Genomic DNA, 13,586 nt, shown 5'->3' on the forward strand with positions numbered 1-13,586 from the left:
AATGTGTGATAAGGGAAACAGAAGCAAACATATATATGCATATGCGGGTTTCTGTTCCTTTTTTTTTTTTTTTTTTTTTTTTTTTTTTGAGAGGGAGTCTTGCTCTGTCGCCCGGTCTGGAGTGCAGTGGCCGGATCTCAGCTCACTGCAAGCTCCGCCTCCCGGGTTCACGCCATTCTCCTGCCTCAGCCTCCCGAGTAGCTGGGACCACAGGCGCCCGCCACCTCGCCGGCTAGTTTTTTTTTGTATTTTTAGTAGAGACGGGGTTTCACCGTGTTCGCCAGGAGGGTCTCGATCTCCTGACCTCGTGATCCACCCGTCTCGGCCTCCCAAAGTGCTGGGATTACAGGCTTGAGCCACCGCGCCCGGCCTCTGTTCCTTTAAACAAGTGTTTTAACAAAATTGAATCATACTGTATATGCACTTTTTAATTTTTTGTTGTTGTTGTTGAGACGGAGTCTCACTCTGTCGCCCAGGCTGGAGTGCAGTGGCGTGATCTTGGCTCACTGCAAACTCTGCCTCCTGGGTTCATGCCATTCTCCTGCCTCAGCCTCCCGAATAGTTGGGACTACAGGTGCCCGCCACCACGCCTGGCTAATTTTTTTGTATTTTTAGTAGAGACAGGATTTCACTGTGTTAGCCAGGATAGTCTCAATCTCCTGACCTCATGATCTGCCCGCCTTGGCCTCCCAAAGTGCTGGGATTACAGGCATGAGCCACCGTGCCGGCCTCTGTTCCTTTAAACAAGTGTTTTAACAAAATTGAATCATACTGTATATGCACTTTTTAATTTTTTGTTGTTGTTGTTGAGACGGAGTCTCACTCTGTCGCCCAGGCTGGAGTGCAGTGGCGTGATCTTGGCTCACTGCAAACTCTGCCTCCTGGGTTCATGCCATTCTCCTGCTCAGCCTCCCGAATAGTTGGGACTACAGGTGCCCGCCACCACGCCTGGCTAATTTTTTTGTATTTTTAGTAGAGACAGGATTTCACTGTGTTAGCCAGGATAGTCTCAATCTCCTGACCTCATGATCTGCCCGCCTTGGCCTCCCAAAGTGCTGGGATTACAGGCATGAGCCACCGTGCCCAGCACTTTTTAATTTTTTAATTTTTAAAAAATGTTTACATTTTAGTTAATTAGTTAATTAATTTTTTGGAAATGGAGTCTCACTCTGTCACCCAGGCTGGAGTGCAGTGGTGCAATCTTGGCTCACTGCAACCTCTGCCTACTGAATTCAAGGGATTCTCCTGCCTCAGCCTCCTAAGTAGCTGGGACTACAGGTGCATGCCACCATGCCCAGCTAATTTTTGTATTTTTAGGAGAGACGAGGTTTTACCATGTTGGCCAGGATGGCCTCTATCTCCTGACCTCGTGATCCGCCTGCCTTGGCCTCCCAAAGTGCTGGATTATAGGCATGAGACACCGTGCCCGGCCATGCCTGGCTAATTTTTTTTTGTGTGTGTGTATTTTTAGTAGAGATGGGGTTTCACCATGTTGGCCAGGCTGGTCTCGAACTCCTGACCCCAGGTGATCCGCATGCCTTGGCCTCCCAAAGTGCTGGGATTACAGGTGTGAGCCACCGTACCCGGCCCTATGCCCTTTTTTAAAGTTTAAGAATACAGTGTGAAAATCTACAGTCTGGGTCAATATGTTGGCATGTGCTCGTTAATATTTTTGATAACTGCATGATATTCCATAGTGTAGTTGTGCTATAATTTGTTTTAAATTTACATTTAATTTAATTTATTTTTTTTATTAGAGACAGGGTCTTGTTCTGTTTCCTGGGCTGGGGTGCAGTGGTGTGACCATAACTCACTGCAGACTTGAACTCCTGGGTTCAAGTAATCCTCCCACCTCGTGTCTCTTTTTTTTTTTTTTTTTTGAGACGGCGTCTGGCTCTGTTGCCCAGGCTGGAGTGCAGTGGGCGGATCTCAGCTCACTGCAAGCTCCGCCTCCCGGGTTCACGCCATTCTCCTGCCTCAGCCTCCGGAGTAGCTGGGACTACAGGCGCCCGCCACCTCGCCCAGCTAGTTTTTTGTATTTTTTAGTAGAGACAGGGTTTCATCATATTAGCCAGGGTGGTCTTGATCTCCCGACCTCGTGATCCGCCCGTCTCGGCCTCCCAAAGTGCTGGGATTACAGGCTTGAGCCACCGCGCCCGGTCCCACCTCGTCTCTTGAGTGAATGGAACTACAGGTACATGCCACCACACTTGGCTAATACTTAACAATTTATGTAGAAATGGGGGGGTCTCAGTATGTTACCCAGGCTGGTCTTGAACTCCTAGACTCAAGCGATCCTCCTGCCTTGGCCTCCCAAAGCACTGGGATTACAGGTGTGAGCCACTGTACATGGCCCCTCTTTTTCTGATTGTCTTTTTCTAATCAATTTGTAGCCAATCTTTGTATATTAGGGCTATCAATTCTTATGTTATGGGCTACCAATTCTTATGTTTCTTTCAGTCTTGTCTTTTAGTTTTGTTTAAGGTGTCTTTTACCATATTTTACATTTTATATAATCAAATGTGTGTTTTTAATGTCTTCTAGTACAGAGTCTGGCCTGTGCAGGTCTCCAGTTCCTACAGTTATACAAATATTCTACATTTCTTCATTGAAAAAAAAATACAGTTAGATTGTGAATCCATTTGGGTTTTATTTTAAAATCTTTTGGGAGGTATGGAGAAGTATTTAAATCTCTCTGAGGCTTTGGGTTCCTCTGTTGTAACATGGGCATCATTAGGATGAAAGAAAACGTGTGTAAAACTTACAGCATGATGCCTGCAACAGGGCTGATACTCAGTAAGTGGTTATAAGAGTTAGTTTGTGAGTGATGGTATGTACTTGTTGTCCCAGCTACTTGGGAGGCTGAGTGGGGAGGATCACTTAAGGCCAGGAGTTCAAGTGGAGCCTAAGCAAAGTAGCCAGATTTCCATCTCTTAAAAAAATAAAAAATAGGCCGGGCGTGGTGGCTCATGCCTGTGATCTCAGCACTTTGGGAGGCCAAGGTGGGCAGATCACCTGAAGTCAGGAGTTCGAGACCAGCCTGGCTAACATGGTGAAACCCTGGTTCTACTAAAAATACAAAAAAGTTAGCCGGGTGTGGTGGCATACGCCTGTAGTCCCAGCTACTTGGGAGGCTGAGGCAGCAGAATCGCTTGAACCTGGGAGGCAGAGGTTGCAATGAGCCGAGATTGCACCATTGCATTCCAGCTTGGGCAACAAGAGTGAAACTCCGCCTCAAAAAAATATAAAAATAAAAATAAAAATAAATAAAAGAGAGTTAGAACTAGAATCCTGACTGTGGCCTAGAGTTTTTTTCCTCCATCTCAGTGACTTGGCTCATATTGGTGACTTTGCTTTTTTCTCTTGGGCAGATGTGCTGCTTTGAACTGGGTGAGTGCTCCCTCCCAGTGCTGGAGCTAGGGTTGGGCACTGAGCCAGGATGGGAAGAAGCAAGGAGGAGTGGTTTACAGAAAGTATTTCTGTGTAAGGGATTCCACAGTTGGAAGTTCCCTCTGGATACCAGTGGGACCTGAACTCACACTGCGCCAGGACCTCCTGAGCTCCTGAGGGACATCAGGTCACCAACTCCCTGTTTAGGATGGACTCTCCCTGTGGGAACAGGGAAAGAACTGGAGCTGAAGTAGATGTGAGAGGTGAGGGTGGCAGACTGCTGGGGTTCTGGAAAATCTTCCAGACATTTCTGCTGCCTCTCCCAGCAGACTATGCCAATGAACGAATCAGAAAGCTTGAAGAGGGAAGCAGAAGATGAAAGAATCCTGGGACCATGAAGCTTCAGAGGGCTGGGTGCCACGGTCCCCAGGCTCGGGAATGAACGCCTTAGCTGCAGCATCGGGGCTTGGTGTCCCTGGACTACCCACACCAGGCAGGTTGCTATGCATGCTCACGTCATCATCCATATTCAATTTCATCAATTACACTCAGTAATGTCCTTGACAACTATTTTTTTCTTCAATTCAGGATTTAATCCAGAATCACACATTGCATTTAATTGTTATTGTCTCTTCAGTTTCTTTTAAATTGGGCAATTCCTTAGCCGTCTTTGTGTTTTATGACCTTGACTTTTTGTGTGTGTGTGGCAAAAAAGTTCAAATTATACCTTGACATTTTAAAATAGTACAGGTCAATTATTAAGTAACATTTCTTGTGATTAAATTCAGGTTATGGGTTTTGGGCAGGACACTGGGGAGATGCTGTGACCTTCTCAGAACATCGTATCAAGGATACACATGAGGTTGGCCTATTCCAACACTGGGGATGTTAACTTTTTTTTTTTTTTTTTTGAGGCAGAGTCTCGCTCTGTCGCCCAGGCGGGAGTGCAGTGGCCAGATCTCAGCTCACTGCAAGCTCCGCCTCCCGGGTTTACGCCATTCTCCTGCCTCAGCCTCCCGAGTAGCTGGGACTACAGGCGCCCGCCACCTCACCCGGCTAGTTTTTGTATTTTTAGTAGAGACGGGGTTTCACCGTGTTAGCCGGGATGGTCTCGATCTCCTGACCTCGTGATCCGCCCGTCTCGGCCTCCCAAAGTGCTGGGATTACAGGCTTGAGCCACCGCGCCCGGCCTTTTTTTTTTTAGATGGAGTTTCCCTCTTATTGTCCAGGCTGGAGTGCGATGGCGCAATCTTGGCTAACTGCAACCTCCATCTCCCTGGTTCAAGCGTTTCTCCATCCTTAGCTTTCCGAGTAGCTGGGATTACAGGCCCGCCTGCCACCACGCTGGGTTAATTTTTTGTATTTTTAGTAGAGATGGGGTTTCACCATGTTGGCCAGGCTGGTCTCGAATTCCCGACCTCAGGTGATCCACCAGCCTTGGCCTCCCAAAGTGTTGGGATTACAGATGTGAGCCACTGCCCCCAGCGAGCGGACGTTAACTTTTGATCACTGGCTAAGGTAGTAGCCTTCAGGTTTCATCACTGTAAAGTTACTATGTTTCCTCTTTGTAATTAATAAGTAATTTATGGGGAGATGCCTTGAGACTTTGTAAATATCTTGTTCCTCATCAAACTTTGAACCACCAGTTTAAATATCCACTGATGATTTTATAACATCACTATTCCTTGTTAATTTACTAATTAACATTTTACTGTAAGAAGAGCTTTTCCTTGACCTTCCCATGTATGCATAAATGGATGGATGGATATCAGTATGAACTTGTAGATTGTTATTTTATTAGTGGGTTATAATCCATTACTGTTAGCATTTATTTATTGCTCAAATTGTCACAGATTTGGCTGGTGGGTGTGGTGTGGGATTTTGTTTTGTTTTGTTTTGCTTTTTTAGCCTACTGTTTTCTCACTTCTTTATTTAGTCATTTCACCTATGGGTAAAATTTATTTACCCATAAACTTTTTCCAACTCGTGACTCTGACTTAGAATCAGTTTTGAAACTGGAGACGACTTTGCATGTCATGTTGCTTTGCCCAGCCTCTTTATTTTACATATGAAAGCTCTGACCGCCCCCAACACTTAAGCGTGTTTTCAAGGTCTTGTGGCAGAGCGTGAGCTGAAACCTGTGTCCTTGGCTCCTGGGAGGACATTTCCAGCCTCCTTAGCATCAAGAAGCTTCTACTGTTACAGTTCTTTAGGCAACTGGAACTCCCCATGTCCTGTGTGGGATGTCAGGAACTGATGGTTCCAGTATTTATTGACAAGGCTTTTCGTGGAGTTCTTGGGCATCTTCCCTGAATCCTTAACCTTGGCAATGGAAAAAGAGGGTTCTCAGGGTCTTCAGAACTTCTATCATGTTGAACAATTTCCAAGGTCCTTGTGGTGACCAAGATATGAAAAATGAAAAACTAATGCTTGCCGGGCGTGATGGCTCATGCCTGTAATCCTAGCACTTTGGGAGGCCGAGGCGGGCAGATCTTGAGGTCAGGGGTTTGAGACCAGCCTGACCAACATGTTGAAACCCCGTCTCTACTAAAAATACAAAAATTAGCTGGGTGTGGTGGCATGTGCCTGTAATCCCAGATACTTAAGGCAGGAGAATCGCTTGAACCCGGGAGGTGAAGGTTGCAGTGAACTGAGATCACACCACTGCACTCAAGCCTGGGTGACAGAGCGAGACTCGTCTCAAACAAAAACCAAAAACCAAAACCAAACAAACAAAAAAACTAATGCCTACCAACTTCTCACATTCTCACAGTTTACAGTTTGTTGGTGGGTTTCCCTCCCTCCCTCCCTCCCTCCCTTCTCTCCTTCCTTCCTTCCTTCCTTCCTTCCTTCCTCTCTTTTCTGTCTTTCTTTCTGTCTTTCTTTCTTTCTTGTCTTGGCCTATTGCCCAGGGTGGAGTACAGCGGTGCAATCATAGCTCACTGCAGCCTCGACATCCTGGCCTCAAGTGATCTCCCCACCCCAGCCTCCCAAGTACTTGGGACTATAGGAGTCCACCACCGCCCCCAGCTAATTTTTAATTGAGATGAAGTCTCACTATGTTGCCCAGGCTGGTCTCGAACTCTTAGCCTCAAGTAATTCTCTTTCCTTAGCTTCTTGAGTTGTGGGGATTACAGATGTGAGTCACCATCCTTGTCCTCTTATTGGTAGGATTCTATGTGACATTGTGAAGGTCATCTGTGGTCTGCTTGTCCAATATCCCTCCTATATTCCTTTGCCACTATCCTTCCATTTTTTTTGGGTGGGGAGGATCACTACCCCATTTCTAGTCCATGTGATTTGGGAAGGCCTGACCCTCCGTAGGCAATCAGATCAGCATGGTAGTTAACTCAGAAATGGGCATGTGACCCAAGCTAGGCCCATCATAGTCATCCCTGCACTTTTGCTGAAACTGCTGGGAATGAGGTGCTTTCTTTCCATTGGAATAGCTACTTGCAAGGCAGCAAGTAACATGAAATTTCTGGGGCCATCTTTGCTGCTCTCTCAAAAGAGCCTGCTTGAAAAATGGAGCCAACGCAGAAGAAATGAAGGGACAGAATGAGTTTTGGTTGATATTAGCTGACCCCTGATCCCACTGAGCCAGAAGCCATCTACTCATGGACATTTTTAGTTATGAGAGCCAAATAATTTGCTGCCTTGCTGGATTGAGCTAGTTTTCAGTCACTTGCAGTGAAGAGAGTCCTGCCTCATTTCACTTCCTTTTAGGCTTAGGTCCCGCCTCTCAGAGCTTTAGAGCTGTAAAAAGGATAAAGTGAACCCAGGCAGTGCTCAGCTAGCCAGTCTCCTGGCTAAGTGTGCAAAGAACTCTGGAATTACTACTACCCTGGTCTGATCAGTAGCCTTGCCTGCTGCTTACCATACAGCCATAGGGGTATTGCTTCCTTGAGCCCTGAGGCACTGTACCTCTTTTTAAAAACGATTTTTATTTAGGTCAGGTGTGGTGGCTCACGCCTGCAATCCCAGCACTTTGGGAGGCCAAGACGGGCAGATCACTTGAGGTCAGGAGTTTGAGACTAGCTTGGCCAACATGGCAAAATCCCGTCTCTACTAAAAATATGTGATTAGCTGGGTGTGGTGCCTCACACCTCTAATCTCAGCTACTTGGGAGACTGAGGCATGAGAATCACTTGAGCCTGAGAGGTGGAGGCTGCAGTGAGCTGAGATCGCACCACTGGGCTCCAGCCTGGGTGACAGAGCGAGACTCCATCTGAAGAAAAATAAAAGATTTTTATTTAAAAAATGTTTTGTAGAGATGGTGTCTTGCTATGTTGCCCAGGCTGGGTCTCGAACTCCTAGCCTAAAGCTCCGGGATTATAGATGTGAGCCACTGTGCTTAGCCAGCACAATACTTCTATTAGTTGCCAATGCTTGTTTTGTTCTGTATTGTCTAGTGCATGCTTGAGTGTGAGTGTATGAGTGTGTGTGTGATCATGTGTGTGAGCATGTGTGTGTGTGTGTGTTCCTTTTACTCCTACCTGGCAGGGTTATTGCAAGCATCAGGTGGGATAATGTAGGTGCAGCACTCAGCCCAGTGCCTGGCACAAATATTGAGTGCTCTCTACCTTCCCCTTTTCTCCTCCTGATTCAGAGAATGACTTAAGGATCTGTGATGTGTTCCAATTTTCAATGTCCTCAATAAATAATGGGGAGTTGAATTACTGTTGCCAGAAATTTGCACTAGTTTTAATTAATTTTATCTGTTTAGAGTAAGATATCTCAAAGTCACTGAATAAATTTATGTCACATATGTTTATGCACATCAGTATTTTTCTTGAGAACTGACAGCCTTAGTCCTTGTTTTGTTCCCTGATGCTGTAGCAGAGGCCAAATGTGTCCTGATTTCTTGAGCGATGGCTGCCAGCTCTCCGAGTGTCACAGTAGGTGAGTCCTCCATGGGGGCAAGCCCCAAGGATGAGTGTGGCCAGGCAGCATCTGCAAGCCCATTTTGTCTATTCTTTATTTTTGTAATACATTTTATTCTTAGGTTATAATATGTTTATGTTTATTAATATATTTAATGTAAGTTTGTATTTATAAATATAAACTTTATAAAGTGTAGTTTGTATGTATAAATCTTAAATATGTTTTGCCTTATCCATATAGGTTACAAAAACTTATATGGATAAGTCAAAACATGTAGAGTATACAAAATATTAATTTTGTTACCCATTTTAACCCCACCCTCTGAAGTAAACATTATAACCAGTTTCATGTGTATCCCTCTACTTTTTTTTTTTTTGAGATGGAGTCTTGCTCTGTGGCCCAGGCTGGAGTGCAGTGGCCGGATCTCAGCTCACTGCAAGCTCCACCTCCCGGGTTCACGCCATTCTCCTGCCTCAGCCTCCGGAGTAGCTGAGACTACAGGCGCCTGCCACCTCACCCGGCTAGTTTTTTTGTATTTTTTTAGTAGAGACGGGATTTCACCGTGTTAGCCAGGATGGTCTCTATCTCCTGACCTCGTGATCCGCCCGTCTCGGCCTCCCAAAGTGCTGGGATTACAGGCTTGAGCCAGCGCGCCCGGCCTACATTTTTTATATACTACACTTTTTCCCACATTTTTACACTTTTATACATTTTCCAATTTTCTTTTTTACATATGCAAATATATAAACATACATATTTGCTTATAGGATGCCCCTTTTAATTTTTTAATGCAAAATAACATCATATTCTGTTCCTTGCTCTTTCCCCTTCCTTCCTTCTTTCCTTCCTTCCTTCCTCTCTTTTCTTTCTTTCCCTCCCTTCCTTCCTTCCTTCCTTCCTTCCTTCCTTCCTTCCTTCCTTTCTTTCTTTCCCTTCCTTCCTTCCTTCATTCCTTCCTTCCTTCCTTTCCCTCTCTTCCTTCCTCCCTTCCTTCCTTTCTCTCCCTTCCTTCCTCCCTCCCTCCCTCCCTCCCTTCCTTCCTTCCTTCATTCTTTCTTTTCTCTCTTTCTCTCTCTCTTTCCTTTGTCTGGCTCTGTCACCCAGGCTAGAGTGCAGTGACACAATCATAGCTCACTGCAGCCTCGACCTCGACCTCCTGGGCTCAAGTGATCCTCCTGCCTCTGCAGGGATTATAGGAGTGACCCCCTGTGCCCGGCCTCTTTTCCTTTTTTTAAACCTAATAATCCCATGCCTCTTTTTGGGTCAATGTAGATAGATCTAACTCCTTCTTCATAGTTGCTTGTCTTCCATTGTATGGTTGTACCATGATTGGTTTATTTAACTGATCTCCTATCAATGGATTTTTCAGGTCCTTTATAGCTTTTTGCAATTACACATAATGCTGACATAAATACCCTTGCAAATATATTTTTTTATATTCAAGGAAACATTTGGTGATTCTACGCTTTTGGCCCGTGTGTCACATATGAAGGACACTTACTATATCAACCCTTAATCTGTCTGTCAGTCTGCCACACGAGAAGGTATCTTTTTTTTTTTTGAGATGGAGTCTCAAAAAATCAGGCTGGAGTGCAGTGGTGCGATCTCAGCTCACTGCAATTTCCACCTCCCAGGTTCAAGCGATTCTCCTGCCTTGGCCTCCTGAGTAGCTGGGATTACAGGTGTGTGCACCATCACACTTGACTAAATTTTGTATTTTTAGTAGAGACGGGGTTTCACCATGTTGGTCAGGCTGGTCTCGAACTCCTGATATCAGGTGATCCACTCTCCTCGGCCTCCCAAAGTGTTGGCATTACAGGCGTGAGCCACTGAGTCTGACCGAGAAGGCATTCTTTTACCTCCCTTTCCAGGATATGTTTTTAGCAGAGCCCTGTTGGGAAAAACACCAGTTTATGAATGTGAACCTGGGCCCAAATGTAAGACCAGCCTCACTCCAGATCTAGCCTGGAGCAGTGATTTCTCTGCCCCTCCCATTCTCCCTGCCTCATGTGACCTGAGCACCTCGCCGCCTCCGTGGTCAGTGACAAGCTGTAATTGGAGTGAAAGGGCTTTGAAGTTCCGATAAATGAGATAATAAATCTCTGCTCTCCAGGGATACAGGGCAGTGTCTGTGCCTATTGAATGGCCTCAACAGTGCTGTGTATATAGTAACTACTTAATTAATATGAAATAAGAACAATAAATCCAGTGGTTGAAGTGATCCCTTTGAAGTTCAGGTCAACTCTGAGCCATCTGAGAAGAATGAATGGAATGGGTAATTGAAACTGATAGATAATCCCCAAACCTCAACTTACTAGTTAATAGGGTTAGGCTCTTTACCTATTAAACCCTTTGAGATACTCAATTTGAAAACTGCTAAAATAAATCCCATACTTTCATTTATTTTTTCATTGTTGTGGGGCAGGAGAAATTGAGCTGTGAAATGGCCACCAGGAAGGTGGCAGGATGACGAGTCAGGAGTCCTGCATGAGACATCCGCAAACATCTCATAAGCAGCTTCTGAATCACACAGCATCAAGGCTGCCAAAGTGCCTGGCCAATTTTGGACCTAGAGACCTAAGAATGGGTCTCCCTGTGGACTCCTCCTGACCTGGGTGGGGCAAGGCTCTAGGAAAATAGGTCAAACGACTCTTGGTCTAGAACCGTCTGGCCAGAGATGCCCCAGCTTTGCCTTTTGGGCTATTCATCAAATCCAGCCTTTAGGACGCGACATCAGGGTTTCATTTCATGGGAGGATCTGGGTGCATTTTAGTTAAAAGAAGTGATGTCATCACATCCCTGCTGAAAAAAGGAAAAAGGACCCACTCTGTGCTGACATACCGAGTCCTGGGCAGGGAAGTCTGGACAGACACCTGGGCCCCCACCTGGCTTTTCTACCAGCTAGCTCTGTGACTCTGAGACCAGTGTCAGTTTTATCTGCCACAGTTCCTCCCTCTGCAAAATGAAGGGCTTGAAATGCAGGATTCTAAGATTGTGGCCATATCTGACTCTGATAACAACCTCATGAGCCTGAAGAATTCAGCACTGCTGCTCCATAGGGGGTTTCAGCAGGAAGCAGGCACAGATGGCTTTCTCTGGAACGTGTTCAGAAATGTGGTGTGTGATGTACGGTGTGAATGAAGCGTGGTGCCCTTTAAACACAGCTTCCCCCTGGGAGTGCTCTGGGCTCCTCGGGTTCTCTGGCTCTCATTCACATTCCACTGTCACTCTGGGCACAGGCAGCCCTCACGTGCTTGTGCACCGAGCACACACACACCCCGCCCCGACTGACACACAGTTGGTGACTCACAACTGACACAATCATTACACACATGGGATGACTCAGCGGGGACGCTCACACACATGGGCTCACGCTCACCATGACGTGTAGAAGTGGCTGTGCCCACAGCGTCAGGCACCCCCACAGCAGCCTTGGTGGAGGCTCTCACCAGCGGCGTCTGCAAATGATTTGCATTCTTGGCTCTTTGGAACTGCCTGTTCTTTGTCTTTCTGTTCACTGCTCAACCCTTTCCTTCCCTTCTGTCCCAAACTTGGCTGGTTTTAGTCTCTTGCTCCCAAGCTCCTCAGCCAGCTTTCTGGACTGCCTCAGGCAGTCTCTAAGGCTCCTGCCAACTCCGAGGCTGCGTCTAATCAACTCCTCAGCTGGGAGGAGTCCCTTCCTTAGAGGGTCTCATTCGCTCCCTGACCTGAGCATCTCTTCCTGTCTTCTTCAGGAAGATCTTCAATATCTGTGCCATTTGAGCCAGCCCCTTTCACAAGACAAGGAGCACCCAGAGCCAGTCACATGATAGAAAGTGCTGGCGGCTTCTGGAGTCTCTGAGTCTTCAGTGTCTCTGGGGGTGCCCTTTCTCTTTCTGGCGGCCCAGGCAGATAGAAGTGTTGGGGTTCTTAGAAAATCATCTCTGGGAGTTGAGCAGAACCAGCTGGTTCTGGAGAAGCAGAGAAAAAAGATGCTGCACATCCCAGCCATAATGGGCTGGGAGGGACCTACCCCAGAATGGGAAGCAGGGTGGGGAAGCAGCACAGTGGAAAGAGAGGCCTGTGTCCATGGCTGCTGGCTGAGGTCTGATGGGAAGATAGGGGAACACGTCCTGGAGCTGCACTTCCTTACAATTCATCTTCTGCTTTCAGATTTAAGGTTACTTTGCCTAGAATAACTCCTGTGTTTCCTCTTTTCCTGGGGGAGCCCTCACACAGGAGAGGGCATGTGGCAGAGTGTCATGTGAAGAGCCCAGGCCAGGGTCAGAGGCGCAGGCCTAAGTCTCTGCTAGTAGCTCTGTGGTCCTGGGCTTGACATTAACCATTTGAGTCTCTGCTTCCTTGACTGTCAGATGTCCTAATAGCACTTTTCCGTATCCTCTGAAGATGTGGTGGCGCGGATCAGGTGAGCTAGCAGATGTGACAGTGCCTTGACAAATTAAAAGTGGCACACAAAAAAGTGAGAATTGGAACAGCAGCAAGGAGATGGTGGAGGAGCTACCCACAGAGGGTCTTTGAGGGAGACCTGAAGATTCCCCTCCTGAACATGGGGTAAAGTCCCTGCTGGAATCCCAAGGCTGGTTCAGGACCTCCTTTGACTCCTGCACCAGAGGCCCAGACAAGTACTTGCTAGGACCCTGCTTTGGACCCAGCTGTCATTGAGCTGAGTGTTTTCCTGGAGAGAGGAGAAGGGGTCCTTCCATGTGGATTTTCCCTAAGTATAGATGCTGGCCCAGCAATGCCAAGAACTGAGACACCCTGTGCCTCGCTCTTGGCTGGCTGCTTATAGCTTGAAATGCCCTTTTCAACTCTAAAACTTTTAGTCTGGCAATCCTTGAGAGCATTTTTTCCCTCCTACTTGGGTGAGAGCTTTATCTTTGACCTCATTCTATCCATCTGAAGAACTAGAATCCAGAGGGAATGACCTTGCTTTAGCAGACCCGAGTCTTTGTCTCTCTACCTCAAGCCCTTGCCCTGTGAGTATCCTCAGCTCTCCCTACAACTTCAAATCTGTAAAAGGCACCAGGCACAGTGGCTTATGCCTGTAATTGCAGCACTTTGGGAGGCTGAGGTGGGTGGATCACCTGAGGTCAGGAGTTCGAGACCAGGCTGACCAACATGGTAAAATTCCGTCTCTACTGAAAATACAAAAATTAGCCCAGTGTGGTGGCATGTGCCTGTTATCCCAGCTACTCAGGAAGTTGAGGCAGTAGAATCGCTTGAACCCAGGAGGCAGAGGTGCAGTGAGCCAAGATTGCACCACTGGTCTCTAGCCTGGGGGACAGAGCGAGACTGTTTCAAAAAAAAAAAAA

The 13,586-nt window shown here is 46.7% G+C and overlaps 1 protein-coding gene across 1 annotated transcript; it reads right to left on the reverse strand.

The window, feature by feature from the left end:
• Positions 1–11,629: 11,629 nt before the first annotated feature.
• On the reverse strand, positions 11,630–12,344 carry CUNH8orf86 (chromosome unknown C8orf86 homolog). The gene is given in 2 exon segments (XM_033225296.1): positions 11,630–11,964; positions 12,287–12,344. Coding segments are annotated over 2 exon segments (393 nt in total).
• Positions 12,345–13,586: the final 1,242 nt, after the last annotated feature.

This window comes from Trachypithecus francoisi, unplaced genomic scaffold, assembly GCF_009764315.1.
Source record: "Trachypithecus francoisi isolate TF-2019V2 unplaced genomic scaffold, Tfra_2.0 Contig01440, whole genome shotgun sequence".
NCBI lineage: Eukaryota > Metazoa > Chordata > Mammalia > Primates > Cercopithecidae > Trachypithecus > Trachypithecus francoisi.